Source organism: Pseudochaenichthys georgianus, chromosome 22 (assembly GCF_902827115.2).
Source record: "Pseudochaenichthys georgianus chromosome 22, fPseGeo1.2, whole genome shotgun sequence".
In the NCBI taxonomy this organism is placed as follows: Eukaryota; Metazoa; Chordata; class Actinopteri; order Perciformes; family Channichthyidae; genus Pseudochaenichthys; species Pseudochaenichthys georgianus.
This window is the reverse complement of record NC_047524.1, coordinates 19195170-19219152: the sequence shown is the minus strand read 5'-3', so window position 1 is coordinate 19219152 and position 23983 is coordinate 19195170. Positions and strand designations below refer to the sequence as shown.

The following is a 23983-nucleotide window of genomic DNA, read 5'->3' as shown; positions in this document are numbered from 1 at the left end:
GTCAGATGTTGTTGACAGGACAAAAGTAACAGATGTTTATTTCATATTCTTTCGCCCGCAGCTAATGTGGTCAAACTTTGTGTGTGTAGCGGCATTAATTAAACATGATTAGTCATATAGAGAGAATACAGAGGGAAAGCATGGGTGCTGTGTGTCTTTACTCTGCACTGTTCCCATGAGGAGAACACAAGTTGGTCGTAGAGTAAAACATTTTTATTATATCCAGTAAAGTTATTTGAATCTAAAGCACTTATTAACAGTTCCTACTGTTGTAAAACATTTGATGAAAGTAAATAATGCGTATTGACAGACATTGTTCTTAAAAACGTCAACATTTGTTTCACAGTTTAAAAAAACAACACCTTGTGCAGAAAACACATGTGAGATTACAATGAGAGATGTTAGATTACAACACAACTAGTTACAACTAGTTACATTATGTTTTAAAATGAAGTTTATCTGCAAAGTGTAACTTCCGTACTTGCCTCCCCCTGCCGTCTGCCTCCCGTTCCTGAGCGGATTAACACGCCGCTGCAATATTGATTTGCGTCCGCATAAAGCCTCCCCAGCTCTATATATTACACCACGTTCAGCAGTCATCTATTCAATCAAATCTAATATTACACTGTCTCTCCACACAGCTGTCTAATAGTATTTAACTCACAGTTTGATTCCCGCATTCCCTCATGTACTTCAAACGCTTGCCTTCAATATCCTTCATTCGTTTCTACTATGCCAAGAAGAAGTCTTTTGAAAAGCACGGAGGATGAATGTGTGTGTGTGTGTGTGTGTGTGTGTGTGTGTGTGTGTGTGTGTGTGTGTGTGTGTGTGTGTGTGTGTGTGTGTGTGTGTGTGTGTGTGTGTGTGTGTGTGTGTGTGTGTGTGTGTGTGTGTGTGTGTGTGTGTGTGTGTGTGTGTGTGTGTGTGTGTGTGTGTGTGCGCGTGTGCGAAGAACAGATTAGCTGTGGCCTAAGGCTTAAGGTATGGAGTATTTTAGAAGCTTCTAAATTTGCTGGGAAATGGGATTTTGAGACAATGGACTGGAAAAAACTCAAATGAAAGGATGCACTCGCAGCACTCCTTCATTTGCCTCTGATGTTCCCTCGCGCTCGCTTTTTCTGGCCTTTTTGTTCCTCTCCCCCCTCTCCTCTCTATCTGCTCTGCATCTCACCTTGTGTATTTCTCTGTCAGCATCTGCCCTCCCTCCTCCCGCTCTCCGTTTCTCTCTCTCTCTCTCCCCCTCTGTCCATATTACAGTTGACAGCGATGATGTAAGAACGTGAGTGTAAACAGTAGTATGAGGCTAACCTCACTTTGACCCACTTAAAACGGAAATCCCCTCAAGTACACACACACACACACACACACACACACACACACACACACACACACACTACAGACTCATATGCCTGAGTAAATATTGGCTGCTGACGACGTGGGTCAGCAGCCTCTCTTCTGTTCTCATTTCACTGTGTGAGCAACTGTCTGTCCATGTGCGCATTTTTCATCTGTGAACAGAACTGTGCACGTGTGTGTGTGTACATATGTGTGTATCAGAGAGCCACCACACATATTTTCGCCTCTATTTTGTCCTCCTCTGGCACCCCTCCTTCCCCAGGCCTTTATTTACCTGTGGAGGTGTGTGTGTGTCTGAGCCGGGTTTCAGCTTCAAACACGACTTCCGACCATGTAATAAAAGCCCAACGTTTGGCGTGCGTCCAGCCTCCCCTTGATAAAAACAGGGTGTGTGTGTGTGTGTGTGTGTGTGTGTGTGTGTGTGTGTGTGTGTGTGTGTGTGTGTGTGTGTGTGTGTGTGTGTGTGTGTGTGTGTGTGTGTGTGTGTGTGTGTGTGTGTGTGTGTGTGCGTGTGCGTGTGTGTGTGTATACAAATACAGGGCTTGCCCAGGGCCCTGACGAGGAAACTAGCGTGGCTTTTGTTTTTAAAAATAGCACCTCGGTCCTTTGCTGCGTTCCCGTTGTTAAGAGGCTCTGCACCACCCACACACTTATTATATGATACGTGATCCAGATATCAAATCCCATCTGGGTGAACAGGGTTTCCTCTGTCTTATGACAAGGTTAAGGAGATGTTGCTGGTTCAATTAAATAACAGAGCTGTTGTTGCAAGGTTATTGCTCTTTGTTGTTATTTATTTGACTGACCTTTTTCTGTGACTATTGTTTTTAATGAAAATGATGAAGGGAGACCAGATCTCTGGAAAAGGCGCCACACATGAAACATTACAATAAGACAATTCAGTCAAACAAAGAAGCATTGCATGCAATCATTTTAAGCAAGTGAGGAATTTTTTATAAACTTTTTTTGCGTACTTGCTTAACATTCAGCTGTACATTTTATTAAATTAATACATTAATAAAAATCTCCAGATTGTGTGGGATTTAGATTTTATTATCTTGCCAAAATCAGGTAACTTTCTCACGATTAAAAACTGAGATATATTTATTAGATATAATTAGAACTTTTTTACCTACATAAATATCCCACATATTTTATATAATATTTCATTGCATTTTATATATGTTCTCTGACGTGTTGTAAGTGTTTCCTACACACAAAATGAGAAACTATGTAAGCAGAACATTTGTAATGTAGCTAACCTGCCTTTATCTATTCACTGATAAACTCAAATCCTGATATCCTAAAGGACTCGAGGAGGTCTCAGTGAATATAAATACGAGACAGAAAAGCTGTTAGTTAATATTCAGTGACCCAGCGATGAACAGCAGTTTTAGTTATCCACCACATGTCCACATAAACTGAATAATTTCAGGAAACAAAGTTATTTAACATTTTCTTGTATTTCTTTAATTATTGTTTTACTGATTTAATTGGCTATTAATTGAAATATGGATTTGAAAGAGGGACTACTCTAGGGCAATTAAGGTCAATACATTCCCTTCTCTTAATACTGGATGATTGAATACATTAACTTGTTGTCTGCGTGTGCTCAGCTGCTAATGCACCACGCAAATGTATGTAAAGTAAGTGTGTCTAAAATATCAGATTTCATAAAGAATATACAAAAGTACAGAATTGGTATCATTCACCCTGGAAGCACAAATTGTGACACCTTTAATGCTCTAATAATAGATCAATTTCCCATGATACATCTCTTGCAGTGAAGGATAATCTTCAGCTATAAAACGATATCACCTAGCTGACAGGGATACTGCCCACCTACCACAGTATAATCTCACAACAGATAATACATCAAACTGTAGGGGGAAATGGATTTTGGAAGTTAAAACTTGAACACACCTGTTGTGTGTGTGACATGTACACGTGGCAGTGTGTGTGTGTGTGTGTGTGTGTGTGTGTGTGTGTGTGTGTGTGTGTGTGTGTGTGTGTGTGTGTGTGTGTGTGTGTGTGTGTGTGTGTGTGTGTGTGTGTGTGTGTGTGTGTGTGTGTGTGTGTGTGTGTGTGTGTGTGTGTGTGTGTGTGTGTGTGTGTGTGTGTGTGTGTGTGTGTGTGTGTGTGTGTTTTTCTGGTTGTGTGTTCAAGCACTCGTGTGTGTGTGTGTGTGTGTGTGTGATCTCTTGCCGCGTCTCGCCGATCAGTTATCGCTAATCCTTCCACACAGAGCTCTTTAACAAGTTGCCATTGTGCTGCCGACGCTTAACATGATGGAGGAACGACCTCCGTGGTGAAAGAAAAGAAGAGCGAGAGAAAAAGAGGGGGAGATACAGAGGCAGGCAGAGGGAGAGGGCAACACCTCCAACAATAGGGAGAAAATTGGTTTACACTAGATAGGCTTGTGATTACAGAGAGAAGGAAAATGACTTAGATTGAACAATAGGAATGAGTGTGTGTATTGGTTTGTGTGTGTGTGTGTGTGTGTGTGTGTGTGTGTGTGTGTGTGTGTGTGTGTGTGTGTGTGTGTGTGTGTGTGTGTGTGTGTGTGTGTGTGTGTGTGTGTGTGTGTGTGTGTGTGTGTGTGTGTGTGTGTGTGTGTGTGTGTGTGTGTGTGTGTGTGTGTGTGTGTGTGTGTGTGTGTGTGTGTGTGTGTGTTTTTCATTTTTTTTTCAAGGATTAGTGGGTAGTCGGGCCCGGATATGGTTGAAATGAATTGGTGTTGTGCTGACGTATTCAGAGGTCTTTGTACTGTCGTGTGTGTGTTTATGACACTATATGACATATCTAATCTAGAATCCCTTACAGAACTTACAAATATTTTGAAGAAAAAGTCAAATGAATCCTATGAATTTATTTATAAAAAGGTGGCTTGTCCCAAAACAACAACATGACACTTTGCTGACCCGTGTCTGTTTGTGTGTAGGAGGCCCAGCAGGAGACATATGGCCCTATAGGTCCAGCCCCAGGGAACTCTGGGAAGGCCAACAACGAGGATGGCGTCCCCCAGGACCGCCCATCCAGTCTCCCGGTGAGTGACAGCTCTGAGAGATCTCATCAAGCCTCAAAGAAAAGTTGTTTCCTTGTCTGTCTTCACTTCCTGTATTTTTGTTGTAAGCTTTTCTGTCCAATCACATTCCTCCGCTCGCCTACAGCTTTTATCTCTGGTCCCATGAGAGACATGGATTAAATTGCTCATTTTAGAGTGTATGTCTGTGTTTTGACTGGCGTCCATGCCCAAGGCGAAACGGCCATATGCATCAGCCCGTGGTCGGAGCATCCTGCTCTCACTCACACATACACCCCCCACACACACAGAAGCATATGCACGGACACAGACATTATTGCTAACGCGCAGTCACACACGCAAACCCACTCGCATTTGGCATTTAGGCGAGCTAAAAAATCTTTAAGCAGGTTGACTGGAGGAGTAATTGAGAAGAAATGGCGAGGCCAGGCTGATCTATGAGGGGAGAGAGGAGTGGGCCGCTCCAGTTTTTTGGCTAAACTAATCGTTTTTTACTCTCTATCATTTCTCCCCGCACAGCTCCGCAGCACTTTCAAGAATAGAATAAATAGACATTTGCAAATGGTCGCAAATATTGGCACTGCTTGAGGTGTGTGCCGTTTAATTTAGCAGATACTTTGGAAGAGCCCCAGGAGTGGAGGAATAAACTGCTAGAAAGGATAAATTAGGTGTATGAACTGAAATTAAGCCACCCTATTTTCCCATAGACTGCTACTGATACATAGGTCTGTGTGTATTGGTCGTATAAAGTATGATGACTCGGTTGACTCGTATTTGATTCAAATCAGCGGCTGATTTATGTGTCATATTTCTAACTGATTTTGTCTATCTCGCTCATTCACACAGTCTCTCCATCTTTCTCCGTTTTTTTTCGCCTTAACACCAGTGTGTCATCCGTTTTATCTTGGCATTTTTCTCCCTTTATTTTCTTTCATTATCATTCTCCCACACTCCCCCCCCCTCTCTGTCTTTCCCTCTAAAGTAGCATCATGAAAGCTTTTCTCTTTTCTTCTTCTACCCTCGTGCTATAATGAGAAATGGCCTTGATGTATCAGTGTGTGGATCCGGAGCGAGAGAGCACGGCGAGGCGAGGAGCCGCTGCAGTCGCGGGGGCCGATCTATTTGAACCGCAGCCGATATCACCCCATATTCCCTTACCCCTTTAATCCTGGCGTTTTACCCCTTGGGTTCTCCGTGTGTTTTTCGCATCCCATCCAAAGCGCATGGCTTACCGAGATCCTAATCGGCTGCAAGTTTTGATGAGAGAGAGACACGCAGAGCGAGAGATGGATAGATAGAAGGGAGAGGAGAGAGAAATTGCTCGCCGTTTGCCAGGCTCTTCCAGCAAGCTGTCACGGCAGAGATGTAACCATGTTTTTTCCCCCCTCTCTCTTTCTCACTCTCTCGCCGGCGTTTGATGTCAGATCTAAAGCTGCTGTCATCTTTTCTCTCCCCTTTCTCTCTGTCAGGGGGGAGGGAGCGCGGGTCGGCAAAGTGTCATGTTGTTGTTTTGGGACGAGTCTGCTGTGTGATGTGGCGGGATTTTTGAAGGGAGACCAAAGGGAAAAAATGCTTTAGTAACTTATCACAAATGCAAGTCACAGCGCCCCATGGGTCTTTTAAAATGAAATATATTGGGGATACAGCATGCCGTGCATTCCATATCACTGTACAGTATCTGTGTCTTTAACACTGCCTATAGTATCAAATCCATGCTCAATTGGTAATGCACTCAGCACGAGCTTGTTTTTTAGCATCAGCATTGCTGTTCTTCATTTCCATGTAGCTTTAGCTCTGATGCTAACATTTATGTATTCAATTATGGCATTCAATTATGTTGGTTGTTTTCACAGTCCTTCTCCGTATTAAGGAATCAATGAGGGAGTGGTGTTTTCATTGCATACCTTCCAGTTTTAACAACTTCTCATGTTAAAAAAGTTGTATATTTTGTATCTACCGGCAGCTTTGTCAGTTTATCCTTTTAAAACAAACTGGCATTCTCCCTCTGATTTTCAAAAAAGCGTTAGCATTTACAGTTTAGTGAGTTATTGAAAAAAGCTTTTTGTTTTTGTTTGCTGAAACTGTCACTATATCCAAACCGGAGTGCATTAGATCGATAATCCTATAAATATAAACATTATTATATCTATAATATAGATATTATCTTATAGATAGATACAAAACTATCTGGCCATCATGTTGAAAACAGATGAGCCAAAACCAAGCAGATAAGATACATTATTGTGTATAAAAGCTGAAAACTAGCAAATTAAGTACTTTGTGTCTGGGGTCATGAATGTTATCATGTTCTAATCAAGCAGTATACTAAAATATCTCTGAAAACATGATGCAAGAAACAGACAATGCAGTAAGAGAATGTTGATATTTGATCAGCACTGCCTAGTTTGACAGTTAGTGATGAAATATTTTGTTACTAAATGTAGCTCCAACAATATCCATATTTCCCTTACAGTGTTTTCATCCTCTTTAGACTTGCCCTAATATAGCTGAGCCTGTACTCCAGTGCCATAGAATAGTGGAGGCAAGAGCCAGAGCAAAGATCATCTATTGAAAAAGATGAACCACTCGGTATTGAAACTTTTGAGAAAAGTTGCCAGTTCCTCTGAATGCATTTTCTCCCTTTTGTAGTAGCAAAACAAACATTGAGAAGTGTCAATGTGAGCCGAAGGTGAAACACTTTTTTGGGTGCATACTTTGTTTATTATTGATTATTCCGCAACAAACTTGATAAGTGTAGGTCCTTTTAAAGTGACAAAGCTTGTTGGTTACTTAGCTGGAGTTTATTAGCTTATTTCCATCTTGTGCTGCAGTGATGGTTCTGGTACATGAATATAGAGGGAATGTAAGGGCTCTGTAGCGCCCTCAGCCCTTTCCATCTTTTACCTAACATCGCTAAGCACAGCCAGTTCTTCCAGCACCACAGTGAGGTGAGGAGCCAGGGCTTTCATACCCACTGACCCCCCCCACACACACACACATCCCCCCCTTTAGTACACCACCGCCACCCCCGTTCCAGTCACTACGTGTTCCCTGCTCTCCGGCGCTCCCCTGACAGCCTGCCAAGCTGCCGCACAGCCTCCCATCCTCTGGGACATGGGAGAGGATGGCCAGTCATGTGGAAAGAGAGAGAGAGAGAGAGAGAGAGAGAGAGAGAGAGAGAGAGAGAGAGAGAGAGAGGAGGGTGAGGTGAGAAAGGAGAGGGGTGAAGAGCATAAGAGAGTGAGTAAGATAGAGAGAGAGGGCGTGAAGCGGTGAAGTGAAACGTGGTTATCTTTTTGTCACTTGTTCAGGGTGAGGGATGTTGAATTCAGGCTATGGGGTTCCAGCAGCGACATGCTATTCACACTTGCACGCACACGCACGCACGCACACACACACACACACACACACACACACACACACACACACACACACACACACACACACACACACACACACACACACAGAAGAACTATTTTGTATGTCTTTAAGTGCTCATTTGCCCCTCCTTGACTTATTTTCCATCAGACAAAAAGGAAAAATTCAGAAACACTATCTCTCCCTCGCTGTCTCTTACTTCTCACGCCGGTCCACCTTGCCCTCCTCTGTTTTCGCGAGTGTTAGGTCATGAATGATTGACAGGGCACAGCTGGAGAGACCTGCCCCCCCTCCACACCCCCTCCCTTCTCTCCCTCTTTCCCCACAGCCACACTCACACAGGCCTCTTTGCTCACAAACACACACGCATCACACACTTTGATACACATTCTGTCCTCTGCGAGCCATTTGTGTGTGTGTGTGTGTGTGTGTGTGTGTGTGTGTGTGTGTGTGTGTGTGTGTGTGTGTGTGTGTGTGTGTGTGTGTGTGTGTGTGTGTGTGTGTGTGTGTGTGTGTGTGTGTGTGTGTGTGTGTGTGTGTGTGTGTGTGTGTGTGTGTGTGTGTGTGTGTGTGTGTGTGTGTGTGTGTGTGTGTGTGCTCTCTATCAGAGCATGTCAGTCAGGCTGCCTATACAGTATGTGCTCTCGCTCTGGCTCTCCCCACTGCTGTGTTTTATTTTAGAGTCCCCAGGCAGGCAGACAGGCCAGCAGGCAGCGCAGAGTAATGTCATCCAGCAGGGTTAGATTCAGCCTCCACATTAGTGCACGGGGGGGGGGGGGTAGGAGAGGAGAGGAGAGGAGGCAGGGGAGTCAAGAAAGCAAAGAATTGCAAGGGAATGATGGGGGAGAGAGGGGGGAGGAAACTTGTGGAAAGAAAAATATGTCCCTTATAGTGGTTTGGACATTCAGTTGAAATACAAAGATCACATACAAATGATTAAACATATATCTTTAGAGAACACTCAAATTACGCATTAGCCGCCACAACAAGTTTTTTTCCATGTTGTTTTCTACTTCAAATATATATTTGGAGCATGCGGAGAGAGAAAAAGAAGGGTAGGTGGGGGAGAGGGAGGCAGGACCCTGCTGCCTATTCTTAGAACCGACAGCACACTGAAGGCCACAGCAGCTCCAGCGCTAGGACAGCTAATCTGAAGCCAGTTTCACAGTCTGAGGTGCAGGGGAAGCTCCTGGTCACACCAGTCTTAAACCTCAAGACGTATTCTCTCAAATATGAGTACAAATGATTGATTCACTCTCCCTTTATGTGTTGCTGGACCCTATGTGCTCCACAGGACTCCATAATGTACCATATCATTTGAGATATCTGTATCAAACTTGTACTATTTCTCTACACACTCCTGAAATCATGCGACGAATATAATATGTGATTCACCTCCGGCCCGCTGCACTCCAGACCCAGATATCATGACACAGCGAGTCAGAGGACCCTGGCTTCATTTAAAATGCAGACGGACAATTTTTCTGCTTGTATACCAGCCTGTTTTCATTTGCTCCTCATGAATCATTGAGCGCGCACACACTGTTTCATGTACACGCGTCGTTTTTATTCGAACCTCAAGCGCCCGGAACACGTGTTTTTTACCGGGGCCATACCATTTGTTCCCGACGGCCTGAAACACAGACGTACAGGAAGGGGAACTGATCGGCCGTTTAACTTTCTCTGGGTCTTTCATCTGCACACATCTACGCCATTGTCTCTGGTCTGGACAATTCATCTGGGATTATATGTGCATTGGCAGCCATTTGTGTTATGATTAGGTCGTTTCTAAATATTTGGACTTTGTTTGTTTGTTCATATTGTAGCAGCTTAAATTTCTGCCATTTTGAACAGTTTGAACACATAGCAGTCCAGTTAGAAAGGATCCAACAAGAGGCAAGTCATTATTTCCATCCAACCTCCATGTTGACAAGCATCTTTGCTGCTGTTCTTGAGCAGGACACTGAATCTCTACAGCAGCTGACACTGCACCCTCATCCCCTGGGGAGGAGACACTCGCCAAAAAGAGAGATTTCCCTACAGGGATCAATAAAGTGTTTGGCCTGAAGGCTTTTGGTTGTATCTTATGGCAACATGTTATGGCTTCACACTGTTCTACCAACTGGGAACTATGCTGGCCAGTGTAGGCTGTTAAAGCAAACGGGCAACACTAGGATGAGCAGCAGTGGTACAGAGAGAGGGGGGGGGGGGGGGGGCGGAGAGGCTCTGCAGCTGCGGGGGAGGCCATGTTTATACCCATCCAGCCCTGACAGCCTGGCCGAATTAAGCTTAGCACAGCAGAGGGATGTGTGTGTGTGTGTGTGTGTGTGTGTGTGTGTGTGTGTGTGTGTGTGTGTGTGTGTGTGTGTGTGTGTGTGTGTGTGTGTGTGTGTGTGTGTGTGTGTGTGTGTGTGTGTGTGTGTGTGTGTGTGTGTGTGTGTGTGTGTGTGTGTGTGTGTGTGTGTGTGTGCGTGCGTGCGTGCGTGCGTGCGTGCGTGCGTGCGTGCGTGCGTGCGTGCGTGCGTGCGTGTGTGTGTGTGTGTGCACACTCTGTCCGGGCACTAGTCTTACACACTTACCTACCCCTATGCTTACATGCGTACTCCCCCAGTGTGTGACAGGCCTTATGATTTGAGAGTGAGGGGGAAAATGGAGAGGGATGAACTTGGTTAGGAAAACACCAGTCCTGTTCCACTGGCGCCTCTCCACCAGAGGGGGGAGATAAGAGAGGGGAAGGAGGAGGGGAGAGAGAGTGAGCGATGAGTGACCCTAGAAGGAGAGAAATGTTTCCCCCCTTCATCTTTTTTTTTGTTATCCTTTGCCCAACAGTTATTCTTCTCTCGCTGGTGGCTTTTGTCAAATCGTGTTTCTATAACTAGATTAGACAGACTTTAGTTAAAATTCAGGATAAAAGAGCACAAAGATGTGGGGAAACACACACACACACACACACACACACACACACACACACACACACACACACACACACACACACATATATAATCACACACACATCGATCTGTAGTTCGGAGACAAGCAGGAACATCTTTTTTTAAAGGATAATTTAATTAAAACTGACTGAGCATGTGTTGATATTAGCTTTTGTGTGTAACCATTTTGCAACATATGTGTGTGTGTGTAAGCAGTGTGTATGTATCACTGTTTTGTTGTTGTTGTGTTTTTACGGAAACAAAACACCTTCCTAACTGTCCTCCTCGTTCCACCGCGGGACAGTCAACAGTGTGACAGTGTGTGAAAGCGAGGCCACTGTGTCGTGATGTTTGATACACACAGTAAATGAACATGACACTCTGCGTGTTTTACCAGTTTGGAGGTGTTACATCCGATGTTGTTCTTAAAATACGACGAGTTCACTCAGTTCGCTCTGTTTTTTATTTCCCTTTGATAAGGCACTGTTTCATTTTGGTTTTAGAACAGCTAATATATGTTTCTTCTCAAGTGCAAACTGGACTTATAGATTTCATTTTCACTAACCGTTAATGCCAGATATGTCCTTCTGGCATACACCCTCGGTCATAAAGGAGGATTTCGGTCACCTCATTATTATTTAAATAAACAGTTAAGATGGCTTCAATGTTATTGAGCCAATATGAAGTGAAGATTGGAAACATCGACTCTATATTCAGTAGCAGTTTGAACATGGGAACGCCTTCTTTTCAAATGATATGTTAGAATCTATTTCTCTTCCTCATTGGGTGATTCTGATGATTGAAGTAACACATCTTTGAAGGGTGGATTGCAGCATTTTTCACTCTTTAATTTAAGCCGAGCAAATGAAAAGTAAACTAAGAGTTGCTGTACAAATAAATAATAAGTAAAAGGCTACATCATCTCCCTCCTTCCTTTTCCTCCCTCTGCCCTCCTTCCCCCTTCACTCCCTCTTCTCCTATCTTCAGTCATCCACTTCTAACCTTTCTGGGTTTATTTTTATGTCTGGACCCGGGTGCCTGGCCTCCCAGCAGGGGTAGGCAGCGAAGGGAGGGAGGGAGGGAGGGAGAAGTTAGCAGAGGTACAGAGTGAAGGAATTGAAAGGGGGATGGAGGAGGGAAGCAGCCGTCAGAGGAGGGGAACGCTCTGTCATCACCATGGCTCCCTCTGGCTGCTGGGAGGCTGAAATTACATCTGACTTTGAAGTTAGGGGCAGCAACACTGCCACTGTTGCTATAGTGACAGGAAGTGTGTGTATGTGTGTGTGTGTGTGTGTGTGTGTGTGTGTATAAACTCCTTGGGAGGTTTATTATGCATGATCCACACTGTGACTTGTCCTGATGGCATTACAGTGCTGTTAATAATCTACTCTCATAAGACACCTGTGCTTTTAAACAAATCCAAGCACACGAATATATCTAGGAATTCATGCTAAGATGCAATCGCGCGCACACACACACACACACGAGCTCACACACGACCCATTTCACAGCTGGATTCAATCTTCACGTCGTGCCTTTTAAAGATTAAGATGAAGTTTTTCCTCTTATTATCTTTGAGAAGGTTTAGCTGGCTGCACACTGCGCTCACAGGCAAATGCACACGCAACTGTGTGTGGAAAACACACACATTATGCACGCACACGCAGAGTTGTTCAGATTGCAGATAGCTCTGTTTGGGTTGTTTGAGCTGCTAATATTCCACTGAGTCCTCCAATATTTATGGCTTTTGTTTTCAACTCTGAGCGCGGCGAAGAGCATTTTCAAAGGTAATGTAGATGGACAGATATACAGAAAGACGGATGGATGGATAGACGTATAGATGGATAGGGAAGAGATAGAGGGAGGAGAGGTGTATGGAGAGATGGAGAGGTTGAAAATAATGTTCCATTAATGCAGAGCCAAGCTCTCGCTGAGGGCCCAGCGCCAATCTGCATCTCCCTACAGTCTGCCTGCTATACATTTTTCATGAACACTGAGCGAGAATTAGCAACGGATTGCTGCTGAAAATCGCTTCTCCTTGGTCGGGGGCCGATGGAGAGGGAGAGAAATAAAAAGAGAAAGAGGAGGATGAGAGAACAAGAGGGAGGGAAAAGTGAAGAATCAAGGACGGGGGGCGGGGGAATAGTGGAGAACAGAACTATTGACTGAAAGGGATATGAGGAGAAAATATTGTTGCGGTGTGGTGTCCGTATACAATGAAAACACTTATTATGACAAGCATATATACATAACACACTTCGCCCACCTTAACATCTAATGTATGTTGCTTCTCTCCTTTTATAAATCCTACCTGCACTGGAAGTTACTTTTCATGTTTTTGTTTCCATGTCTCCATGTAAGGAGAGGCAAAATGAAAAAGAACATAGTACCTACAAAATCAAACATCATCCGCAGAAATTATTTTGACATAAATGCACACTGAAAAAGCAAATGTTAAAATGTGTTTAATTAATCATTTGTTAATGATTACAGTCAGTAGTGCATTTCCCAAAAGTTTGAAATGCATAATCCCCTCAAAATTAGGGCAGCAGATTAAGATGTTCTCACCTCCAGTCCCAACATGTATATAAGATAAAGTGTTATTGTCTCCCTTAGGAGAAATGTGTCTTGGGCATCGAGATAATACACATAAAACATTCAGGTCAATCAGTCATAGATACAGAACAGAGATCACATATCACATGGCAAAGAAACAAACAAGAAACATACAGGTACAGCACTTTCCCTATTGCACATATCCCTATTGCACATACATAATCAAATTGCACTTTCCCTATTGCAATCATACATAATCAAATATTGCACTTTTCCATATTGTATTTTTACATAAATCAAATATTGCACGTTCCCTACTGTATTCATACACAAATCAATATTGCACTTTCCCTATTGCACCTATGCATAGTGTCCGTCAAATTGCACATATCCCTATTGTGTCCATACCTATTTACACACAATGCACTTCCCCTATTTAACCTTCTCGATCGCACAAACTACACTGCAAACATTGCAACAACTCCTAACACAGCATAATCACAATTGTTTCTGACTGTTCAGCAGCTTGATTGACAGCGGAATAAAGGAAAACTTATACCTGTTCAATTTACACTTTGGTAATCTATACCTTCTGCCCGAGCTCGGGCAGCAACTCAAACTCTCTATACAGGATGTGTTTGGGGTCGCATGTGATTTTACGGCCTTGCTTTCTCACCATCTCCTCAAATATCTCCTGAAGAGAGGATGGTGGAAGCATGCCAATTATTTTTCTTGCCCTTTTTATCAAGCTCTGGAGTATATGGGTTATCAAAGCTCAGTACTACATTACCCATAATGCACAGAAAAGCATTTGACCTTCCCTGCCTTGTGAACCACCACACCTTTCTGATAGTCAGCACAATTGCCAGGGTCATCGGAGACACACAGAAGACGGAATATAACTGTTTATTACAGGATGAGTAGGACTCTTTATAAATAGTAAACTTGCCTTTTGAATCTAAAACATGTGGAATTGTTCTAACGTTTTTCAGTCTGGTCCTTTCTCCTCTCCTTTCCTCCACATTTCCTCTCCTTGGCCCGTGCACCATATAGTTCTGACCCCAATCCCAGCCCACTCTCGACAATCCAATATAGCCTGCTTTCATTTTCCACCGGTGGCCTTGCACTGCCATTACAGACCCTCGCTGACCGGCTGACTGACTGTTTGTCCACCTGCTCTTTGTTTCTGAAAGGAACCATTTCCCCAGTCTGAGTTTGGCCTTCTGAGATTGGCCTTTGTGCTCGGTGGGTGAATTGCACTCTATAATATTCCCAATTCCATAAGGGTCAATTATTGCAACTACCATGCAATACAATATCTCACCTGCAATTCCATAAACACTATTCTTTTTTTTCTTTTTTTACAATGGTATTAGTTATTTTTCAGCATTTAATTTCAAATATTTGAAGACACACAATCTATAGTACCATCTCCATGTGTTTTATGTCCAAATAGTGTCCCAGTCCTGGCCCTGAATGACCCGATGTTCAGTGTCGTTCAGTTGTATTCCAGAGAACCTAAGGCACAGTGTTATCATGTGCCTGTCCCTTGCTACAATATCACTGCTTCATACAGGCCATACTGTAGGATGGATCCAGACATGTGTGTATCTATATTGCTGATGAAAAAGAAACATCACTTTGACAGAAAGGGAAGATGTGTGTGTACATGTGTGTACGTGTGTGTTGTGTGTGTGCAGGGCCTATTATTGCCGCTGTAATCTGCTCTCTCCTGCCAGCCACGGTTATTACAGTTGTCGATATGGTGCTCTGGGCTTTTCCAGACACAAGCAGCAAGACTCAGTCTGGATGCCCGCCAGAGTGTGTGTGCGCGTGCCAAAGTGCTTTATAGTTGTTGCTACACTTGTGTGTGCACATGTGTGTGTGTATGATCCTCTGCCCCGTGTGTGTTTGTAATTGAGCTCCCCTCTCATGTAAAGACCGGTTCAACAGTGTGTTAATTACTTATGTTACAAAGTGTTTGACCCGCCATTGTACGCTTTGTCATACCGTATCTCCAGTGTTTATTTTATTCCTGCATGCATGTATGCATGTTGAACGTGTGTGGGGCCCCATCTTTGCTTGGCCAAGTGTACAGCTATAAAGACTTGGTGCTTCACTGTTAATGGGTTGAAGAAGGGGAAAAGGAGAAGAACTTAAAAAGGGAAAAAACAGCGTGGGAAGAGAGGAAAAGGTTTCAGTGTCTGGAAGGAGAGTCTCAAAGGGACTGGAAGGAGCGAGGGAGAAAGTTCAGGGTGCGGAAAAGTGTTTTTGGTGGGAAGGAAGAAGGCATGTCGGTGTGGAGGGGCTTTCTCCTCATGGTGTTCAGCTCTGACTGTTTCCTGTTGTTCAGTCCTCCTCCACTCTGTACTGCCCTGCCAGCGTGGTTACTCTTGGGGCTTGGCAGTGGGTAACAAAGGGACAGACAATACTTGTGCAACATTTTGCTTTTGTAACACTGTCATACATGCATAAGCACACACACCGCGAGGGTCAGCGATGGCCCATTTTCCCACTCACACACACTGCTCTTTTGGAAGAGTACGACCATCTGTCCGACTTGGCCAAGCGATTAAACAAATCCGTCTTCTCTCTCTTCCTCTCTGTCTCCCCGTGTGTGTGTGTGTGTGTGTGTGTGTGTGTGTGTGTGTGTGTGTGTGTGTGTGTGTGTGTGTGTGTGTGTGTGTGTGTGTGTGTGTGTGTGTGTGTGTGTGTGTGTGTGTGTGTGTGTGTGTGTGTGTGTGTGTGTGTGTGTGTGTGTGTGTGTGTGTGTGCGCGCGCCAGCATTGTGATTGAGGTCTCCTCACATATCAGCAACCTGTGACCTCCATGGGATGAAAACACTTCTCCCATGGTGTTTGTGTGTGTGTCTATTCTTTGTGTTCTGAAATAAAACTCCCATCCCTTGACGGATGTACCACACTAGAAATTAAGAAACAATATGCCTTCTGTTCAGAGAAAACATCTTGTTTTTAATGGATTCTTTATGAGCTCTAATTCATGGAAATGTTTCAGTGTGTTCTGAGTAAGGTTCGCTTGTTATAATTGATTCTTATTACGTTTTAATTGTTGTTTCTCTATGGACTGAGTACATTTTAATTGTTTTGATTATTTCGTAATGTAAAAAGAACCCCTGAGCCCACATCGCCAATACAAACCTGGTGACTTAAAAAAATAAATACTGTATATATAAAGCAGTCCGTCAACAAGCACCTCTTCACCTTTTTGGGGCCACAGTGTCAAATGTGTAACATACCACAATAATGAAATACAGCTTAAATAAAGTTTAAAATATCTATTTTGTGCTGACAGGTTAACCTTAAAGCTTTCAAATGACATTTGAAGAACATTTTCCAGCTAATAGGGCTCTACTTTTCATTTTAGATGTAGGTTTTCTACGTGTAATGGAGTATATTATTAACATATCACACGACGCCCCTTTTGGTGGCCACATCCTACAAATCCTTCCCCAAAGATCTGAGAAAGAACCAAAGTACTTCCCCCACTGCTGACCAGAAGACAAATGTCCATTTATGCAGCCAGACAGCAAAGTGCTCAGAGGCATAACAAAAACATTAGTCCTGTTTAGACAGCGCAGGTTCTACACACACAACCCAACACACACACTCTGTGTCGGGGTAATTTTGAAAGAATCTTGTGGTAGCTCTGCATAGCATTTGGGCTAATGGCGTGCCGGGCGCTTTCTCCCAGGTCAGCGCATCCATTAGCGGCCATATTACTGCCACATAATGGCTTATTGGTTGGTGGGAAAGAAATTACCAAAGGGCCAGGACGAGAACAGAGAGCGGGAGAAAGACGGAGAGATGAAAAGAGAGGGAAAGAAAGAGATGTGTCTAGCAGGGCCTCCAAATTGAGTTACAGCTGTTATGATTTGTCGTCTCTCAACTCTTTTTCTCTCTGTTCTTTTTCATTTCTTGTTTCCGCCCCCTTTTCCACCCTCAGGGCTTTGGGAGGTTTTTATCTTTCTAATGAGCCGTATTTTTTTTGTCTTACCTCATTCGTTCTGTGTGGAAACCAATATTTGTCATACTGTCAAGCCAGTGTTTGAATCTAGCGTGTGTGTGTGTGTGTGTGTGTGTGTGTGTGTGTGTGTGTGTGTGTGTGTGTGTGTGTGTGTGTGTGTGTGTGTGTGTGTGTGTGTGTGTGTGTGTGTGTGTGTGTGTGTGTGTGTGTGTGTGTGTGGACTGCAGCCAAAGCAAGTGGCGCAGAGTGTTTATGCCAGTGTTTGGCTTGGCGTTGGTGGGAGAAGTGGTTGCAGGGGTCAGAGTACTTTGGCACCGCGGCTGCCTTATCGATATGCAGCGCGGTGGGTGGTTTACACTTGACTTGATTGCTTTAATTGGTTTGACACATTTGCAACACACACTAACACACTCAGGGCTACAGCAGTTCCTGCCGTTCAATGGTTGCACTGAATGTTTTGTTGTTGTGATATTTTGTTTTGCGAATGTGGGACTCTGCACTCTTCGGCTCAACTTTGCATGAGTCATTCTGCTCCTACACACTCATATGCATATTTTGTAAACACACGCATGCACACGCACACACACTCACATATATAAACAGTCCGTTTGGAGTAGGGAGAAGTTTAAAGGTGATCCTCTGTTATGAGCGAAATCCATAAATATGTATAAGACGCAGATCGTAGTGCTTGCGCTCACACACACAACTATGAATTGTGTGTGTGTCAGTCAGTCGCTGCAAGTATGTATATCAGTGATATCAGTGACTGCTTGGCGGTAACTCAGCGAGCATGTGCCTACTTGCTAATGCTGGCGTGGCTTGGGTAGAACGTGTGTTTAGATGTGTGTGTATGTTGTGTGTGTGTTTGTGTGTGTGTGAAAATGATGTGGAAATCAAATTCACCTTGAAGTGTCCTTCTCTCTCCCCTCACCACCCCCGTATTTTTTCCTTCGTCTTTGCTTTGAACGCACTGCAGCACTCAGTTCAAAGAGGTGTGTGTGTGTGAGAGAGAATGGTTTGAGATGGAAAGAGGGAGAATGAGTAAGAGCTGCCCTCATCTAAGTGTGTTTGTGTACATTATATGTTCATTTGCTGGTTGATCTTAATTATTATTTGACTTTGATACTGTATGTGTATGATTGCACGTCGCATTTATATTTGGTGTATTGCTGCGAGCGCATGCATGTATGCATCTTCTCACACGCACACTGGGGCACAGGAGCTCTGGGGATGTTATTGGAGCGTTTGACCTAAAGGTCGCCCAACGGTAGCAATTGACAGCTTCAGAACGCGCTCAATATCTGATGTTCACAGTTGACTTTTGCACAGGACAATCAAACGTGATTAATGTCTCTCTCCAGTGCATAGTGTTCCACTTCGGCTATTAGACAAGACATGAGAAAATGAGAGGACAAAATGGAAGGATAATATGGAGAAGAAGGAAGGTAAACAAAATAAACATGTCATTCTAGAACATAAAATGAATGAAGGAAAAAAGATATCAAAGAGGGTGGACTGACATTGGGAAGGAAATGATGTAAGAGGTGCTGGGCTTTATATATCTTGGGAAATAAAGCCAGAATAGAGACAAGAGACATTTGGACTGAAAGAGAAATATTCACATCCTCACCAGGCCAGATGGATAGTGTCTCTCTCTCTCTGGTCCCATAGGCTGGTTTTAAGAGGACGCGGCAGCAGGCCAGGAGACAGTAAAGGTCACATCGTCTTCCCCCCCCCTGCTCTTTCCATCTCTGAAATGATTTCCACTCAAAACTTCTACTTCTGTTTTATGGAGAATCGTTTCAGCTTGGCATCAGGATACTGAATGATTGACAAGGGTCAAGCCAAATCCTAAAAATCCTGTCAAACAAAAACATGGCTTGTATACCAAAAACAGAAGAAGATGTTTTCATGTTGTGCCTTTCTTTAGTCCTCTATTCTTCAATTTTGACTCTTTCAATTTCCCTCTCAATTGTACCTTTTAAAATTCTCCCCGTCCCTTCCTCATCTCCTTTTTATTTCTCACATCCTGAATCCTCCTTTCCTCCTGACCTCTTATTTCCTGTCCTCCTCCTCCTCTCCTCTCTGACTCAGGAGGCTGAATCTCCGAAAGGTCAGTCCTGGCTGACATTTTCCACGGAACCTCATTGATTTCCGCTTCGCGCTTTGTGATTGGCTAACCGAAGCTGCTTCCATTTCCCACCAATCCCCTTTAACCAGGAAGCCAGCCAGCCAGCCAGCCAGCTGACCCCTGGGTCAACCAGCTCCAAATAGCTTTTCTGGAGCGTTACATTGTTGTTTGCTCTGTATTTCTGCTGCAGGCTGAGGGGAGAGGGAGAGGAGAGAGGGAAGGAGAGAGGGAAGGAGAAGGATTAAGGCTTAAAATGGAAGTTTACAAGGCCAATGGTTCTCATACCCTGGTTCAGGGTCTCCCACGCGTCCTTGATATGGCTCCCTGGCAAAACACAGATTTATTTAATTTTACTGTATTCCACCGGAAAGTCCATATTTGACTTTAACCCTCATTCTGTTATCATATATGTATCTCTATAAACTACAGACAACTTAAATAAATATATAGGTTTTATGGAAGAATGTAAGTAGTGGGTAATAATTAGACATTTTAAGAGATTTCCCTTCCTATTTCTCACTGTAAATCAAACTGCGGATGGAATTCTAAACTCTACAGAAAGAGAAAGTGACATCAAATGAGAATATAGTTTGCCTATGTGCATCTGAATATTCACTGCGTGTGTACACCGTGCCTGATGCATGCTCTTGCTTTTGCACAACACATATCAGAGAATTACACCTCTGTCTCCGTCTGCTTCTTTATCCATCGGTGTTTTCTTCCTCCCGCCCCTCCCGGCTGCGCTGCTTCCTCCTGCAGAAAATGCCGTCCTCGTGAGACGGCAGCGTACGGAAAACGCTGGTGGAAAATGTCCGGACGCACAGGCGTAAACAAGCGGGTATACAGCTCTCAGTCTTTCTCTGTGTAGTGATAATGTGTTCCCCACGCTGTTTTTGTTCTCATGCTAATGAAGTGGACCGCATCGGTAATCACTTTCAAACCCTCAGCCAGGGAAAAGGTAGAAACGGCAAAACAAAGGCTCGCACAAAAGGATGCTGAGCTGTGTGTGTGTGTGTGTGTGTGTGTGTGTGTGTGTGTGTGTGTGTGTGTGTGTGTGTGTGTGTGTGTGTGTGTGTGTGTGTGTGTGTGTGTGTGTGTGTGTGTGTGTGTGTGTGTGTGTGTGTGTGTGGTGTGTGTGTGTGTGTGTGTGTGTGTGTGTGTGTGTGTGTGTGTGTGTGTGTGTGTGTGTGTGTTTGTTTGTGTGTCTGTGTGCAGAAGTGGAAATAGAAAAAGAAGTGGATGTCGGTTTGAAGTGGGCTTGCTTTTTTTTTCGCACTAGTACACTACCAACTTCCATGACTGGCTGCAGGGAGAGGTCAAAGGTCACTGGCTCCAACGAATGAGATGTGTATGTGAAATGCACAAATAAAGCCGAACAGTATCCTAATTCATCAGTTGTGATTAAATGGGATAAAACATGGTGTTAGAGCTGTCCAATGCTCGCATCGTTTTTCTCAGCAGGCACGTTACGCTTTCTTACATGTGCTAGTAGCTTTAGGAGGCATATGTGTAGCCTTTTGTGCCCCTTCCCAAATGTCAGTTTTCATCTAAGAGTCTTCATCTTGCAGTCAGTGTTGGAAAGCTGCTGCAGACACAGCCTCGCTTTACCTCGTTTACTGCGAAGAAATAAACATAAAGGTCCAGTCAGAGCAACATCGCTCAGCAGCTGCTGTTATGGACTGAAAACTCACTTTCTCTAAAATAAACTATTCTGTCAGGGTGTCGACAGTTTGCACATGTCGTATCCACACTGTTTTTCTTTCCATCCACTGATTACTACAATGTTATCAAATTAGCTGGCACGAACTGCAAGCTTTTTACTGCTAGTCGTATAGAATTAAAGAAGTGCATCTTCTTAATGTCTATCATTTAAAGGTTGAATATAAAAAGAAAATAATTGAAACACATTCTATCCTGCACCATAAAAAGAAAATGACAGATCCAATCGCCAGCAGGTTTTGGTCATAAAGCCCTTCGCGGCAGATGAAAGAACAAATCTAAACCTTCATTTCCTGCTTAGTCTCGCTCTCTTTATTAATGGTTCCTCTCCTCTTCCTCTTTCACTCATTGCACCTTTTTCTATTTTACAAACACGGGCCAGCTCTCCTCCAGGCTCCAAGTGTAGGCCATAAAGCTGAAATGCTGCCCCCGGAGAGCTTTTTATCTACTGGAGACCTTGGAAATCAGCATGTTTTAGAAGAAGAGGTTTACAGTATTTAGAAAATGCGTTGTTGCCAAATATATAGTTTATTTATTTTAAACACTTAAATGTGTGATTTGTGCGACTATTCCTCATTTGAATGCAGTTTCTGCAACATGTTGTTACGCCTTTGTCCTGGTTGCATGTTAACATATGCTTGTGTACTAGTGTTCATATGCCTGTGTGTGTACGTGTGTGTGCCTGTGTGTGTGTGTGTGTGTGTGTGTGTGTGTGTGTGTGTGTGTGTGTGTGCGTGCGTGCGTGCGTGCGTGCGTGCGTGCGTGCGTGCGTGCGTGCGTGCGTGCGTGCGTGCGTGCGTGCGTGCGTGTGTGTGTGTGTGTGTGTGTGTGTGCCAGCTCTGACGGTGAAAGACATTAGGCTGCAGTAACAAGCTATTGATTAAACTGGGCGGGAGGCTGCTGCTGATCTCATGGAAACGCTACAACAGGGAACAAGAAACACACACACACACACACACACACACACACACACACACACACACACACAGGGATGTGAAGCAGTACATACAAAGTACATTAAAAACAAGATATAACACCCACCAAAACAGTAACCTTCCTTGTATTGATGTTTCTGAGCCGCACTCCTCAGAGATCTCTTGGGAAATCAAAGTGTTTGTTGTTGATGTTGTGTTTTCTGTTGATAAAGTTGAGTTTTTCCTTTGCTTTGCCATGTTAGCTATACTTGATCTTAAAGATGTCATATCATAAACAAACTCCCCCTTTCACTGCTTGTGCACTTATATTTCTGTATATGTTCAGCCAACAACCCACAAACTTTGAAATAAGATAACCCTGTCAGTTTTTTGCGGGCTTCCTCAGTCAGCAAACGTGGCGTCAACAAGCTATCCAGATTTTATTCCCATTCTGATGTGACATGCACGCTTGTGAAATGATATCCCCCATCTACTGTGTCTTCTTCTATCACCACATACAACTTGAAAACTATCCTTTAAACGCATTACATTTTTCCTCGTAAGCCAATCAGAGAATGCCAGGCTTTTTCGGAGGCGGGGCCTTAACGGAGCATTTCAGACTAAAGGTGAATACAGGTATATTTAGACAGACAGTATGAGATAAATATGTTTTTTTTCAACATGAAAGCAAGTAAACAGGTTCTAGTAGAAATTGGCACAACATGTCCACTTTAAGTTGTATATCCCCACTTCTTAAAAAATATCACCTCTTTGCTGCAGAAAACTCACCCCAGTAAATCAGCTTTTTTTGTTTTATAACGGCAAAAGTAACACCTTTGATGAGCTCAGTCTCAATGATTAGTTATAAAAGAGCACCACTGTGGACATTTATTTGTAATAAAATGCCACTATGGGAAGCTCCTGTCAAAAATATCCGCCTTATTTCTACCGTTGGGTGCAAACTAGAGAACCTGTTAACAAGAAAATCATCCGTGGTTTGTGAAATATTGATCAAGGTTTTTATTAACATTTCTGTCTGAAAATACATTTCAATTTGGAGTGCCTAAAGAGACAAATACACAGTAATGACTCTCACTGGCTCCCTGCTCACACACACACACACACACACACACACACACACACACACACACACACACACACACACACACACACACACACACACACACACACACACACACACACACACACACACACACACCTGCTTTGCTACTGGCATGATGTTGGCGTCCCAGAGGTAATTAGACTGAGGCTGTTGCTGGCTGTGCTACCACAGCTCAAATAACTGGACTGACTATACTCCACTTGTCTGGGGGGGAAACTGTGTGTGTGTGTGTGTGTGTGTGTGTGTGTGTGTGTGTGTGTGTGTGTGTGTGTGTGTGTGTGTGTGTGTGTGTGTGTGTGTGTGTGTGTGTGTGTGTGTGTGTGTGTGTGTGTGTGTGTGTGTGTGTGTGTGTGTGTGTGTGTGTGTGCGCGTGCGAATGCGTGCGTGCGTATAGGTGTGCCACATCTCCCTCCAGATGTACAGTCTGTGTCTATACGTTATTGTGTTTGCAGGTGACACATGGTTGTGTTTGTACCGCAGTAGGTGTGTGTCACCATGATAGCTCCTCCATAATCCAGACGTCTAGCCTTTCATCTATGTGTGTGTGTGTGTGTGTGTGTGTGTGTGTGTGTGTGTGTGTGTGTGTGTGTGTGTGTGTGTGTGTGTGTGTGTGTGTGTGTGTGTGTGTGTGTGTGTGTGTGTGTGTGTGTGTGTGTGTGTGTGTGTGTGTGTGTGTGTGTGTGTGTGTGTGTGTGTGTGTGTCATCACCTGCTGGAACAAACTTGTTTTGACATCACTCTGATCTCCGTGATAAGCCTTAACAACAGGAGCATATATGATCATCTTGTCTTTGACACTCTCTCCCTCAAACACACACACACACACACACACACACACACACACACACAC

The 23983-nt window shown here is 43.8% G+C and overlaps 1 protein-coding gene across 2 annotated transcripts in view; it reads left to right on the top strand.

The window, feature by feature from the left end:
• arid1b (AT-rich interactive domain 1B) overlaps window positions 1–23983 on the top strand; it is a 179844-nt gene that overhangs the window by 58207 nt on the left and 97654 nt on the right. For both annotated transcript variants that reach the window (XM_071207190.1, XM_034111673.1), the window contains exon 4: window positions 4298–4402. In XM_071207190.1, the coding sequence (XP_071063291.1) occupies window positions 4298–4402 (105 nt within the window). The remainder of the gene's footprint in view (window positions 1–4297; window positions 4403–23983) is intronic.